The sequence below is a fragment of the Corvus kubaryi genome, unplaced genomic scaffold, assembly GCF_017639235.1.
Source record: "Corvus kubaryi isolate FWS band 111438036 unplaced genomic scaffold, C.kubaryi_AGA036_p1.0 37070, whole genome shotgun sequence".
Classification (NCBI taxonomy): Eukaryota; Metazoa; Chordata; class Aves; order Passeriformes; family Corvidae; genus Corvus; species Corvus kubaryi.
The window spans coordinates 22,373-23,575 of record NW_024581025.1 but is presented as its reverse complement, the minus strand read 5'-3'; the positions used below and the strand labels follow the sequence as shown (position 1 = coordinate 23,575).

General features: G+C 56.7%; 1 protein-coding gene across 1 annotated transcript in view; it reads left to right on the top strand.

Annotated features, from left to right (window-relative positions):
* EEF1G (eukaryotic translation elongation factor 1 gamma) overlaps window positions 1–1,203 on the top strand; it is a 13,288-nt gene that overhangs the window by 1,934 nt on the left and 10,151 nt on the right. The window contains exons 5-7 of the mRNA XM_042020985.1: window positions 164–307; window positions 520–649; window positions 1,002–1,194. Of these exons, the coding sequence (XP_041876919.1) occupies window positions 164–307; window positions 520–649; window positions 1,002–1,194 (467 nt within the window). The remainder of the gene's footprint in view (window positions 1–163; window positions 308–519; window positions 650–1,001; window positions 1,195–1,203) is intronic.

Below are 1,203 nucleotides of genomic sequence, written 5' to 3'. Positions count from 1 at the left end.
GGGGGGGGGGTCCTGGGGTATGATTTGGGTGGGGTTTGGGGCTTTTTTTGGCCGGTCCTGAGGGAGATTTCAGGGGGTGTGGGGTTTCTAAGGGGGGTAGGGGTGGTTTTGGGGTCCCCTCCCTAATTTTGGAGCCCCTTCCCCAATTTTTGGTGCCCCCCAGGCGACCGAGGTGGCGAAGGAGGAGGTCAGGAGGGTCCTGGGGGTCCTGGACGGGCACCTGAAGACCAGAACCTTCCTGGTGGGGGAGAGGGTCAGCCTGGCCGACATCAGCCTGGTGTGCGCCCTGCTCTGGCTCTACAAGCAGGTACGGGGCCACTTGCGGGGTTTTGGGGTCGTTTATGGGGTTCTGGGGGGACTTGGGGTCATTTAGGGGCTCCGGGGGGCGTCGCTGTCCCTTTCCAGGCGCTGGATCCAGCGTTCCAGTGGGGTTTTTAGGCTCCCAGGGGTATTTGGACTGTCCCAGCTGCGCTTGGGGGTGTCCCAGAGGGATTTAGGGTTGTCACTGTCCCTTTCCAGGTCCTTGACCCCGCGTTCCGGGGTCCCTTCGGGAACGTGAACCGCTGGTTCCTGACCTGCCTGAACCAGCCCCAGTTCAAGGCTGTCCTGGGAGAGGTCCAGCTGTGCCAGAGGATGGCCCAGTTCGACGGTGAGGGGACACCAGGGGGGGACAGGGACACCTGGGGACCTTCCTGGGATCTTGTGTCTGCTCCAGGGATAATTTAAAGAGGAAAAAAGAGGGACTTCAGGGTTTTTTTGAGAAGAAAAAAAAAAACAACAACAGTTTTAGGGTTTTTGTGGGGGATTTAAAGTGTTTTTCTAGGGATTTGAAAGGGTGGAAAAAGGGAAATTTCAGGGTCATTTTAAAGGAAAAAAACGGGATTTAAAAGGCTTTTTTTGGACTTAAAAAAGGGCAGAAAAAGCAAATTTTAGGGGAATTTTAAGGGGGTTTTTTTGGATGAAAAAAACCCCAAATTAAGCTGATTTTTGGGGTGGGACAGCCAAGAAATTTGCGGAGAGCCAGGCCCGGAAGGAGAAGGAGACCCCCAAGAAGGAGAAGGAGGCCCCCAAGAAGGAGAAGCCCCCCAAGAAGGAGGAGAAGCGGCCGGAGCCGGACGAGGACCTGGACGAGTGCGAGCAGGTCCTGGCAGCCGAGCCCAAGGCCAAGGACCCCTTCGCCCACCTGCCCAAGAGGTGGGGGGG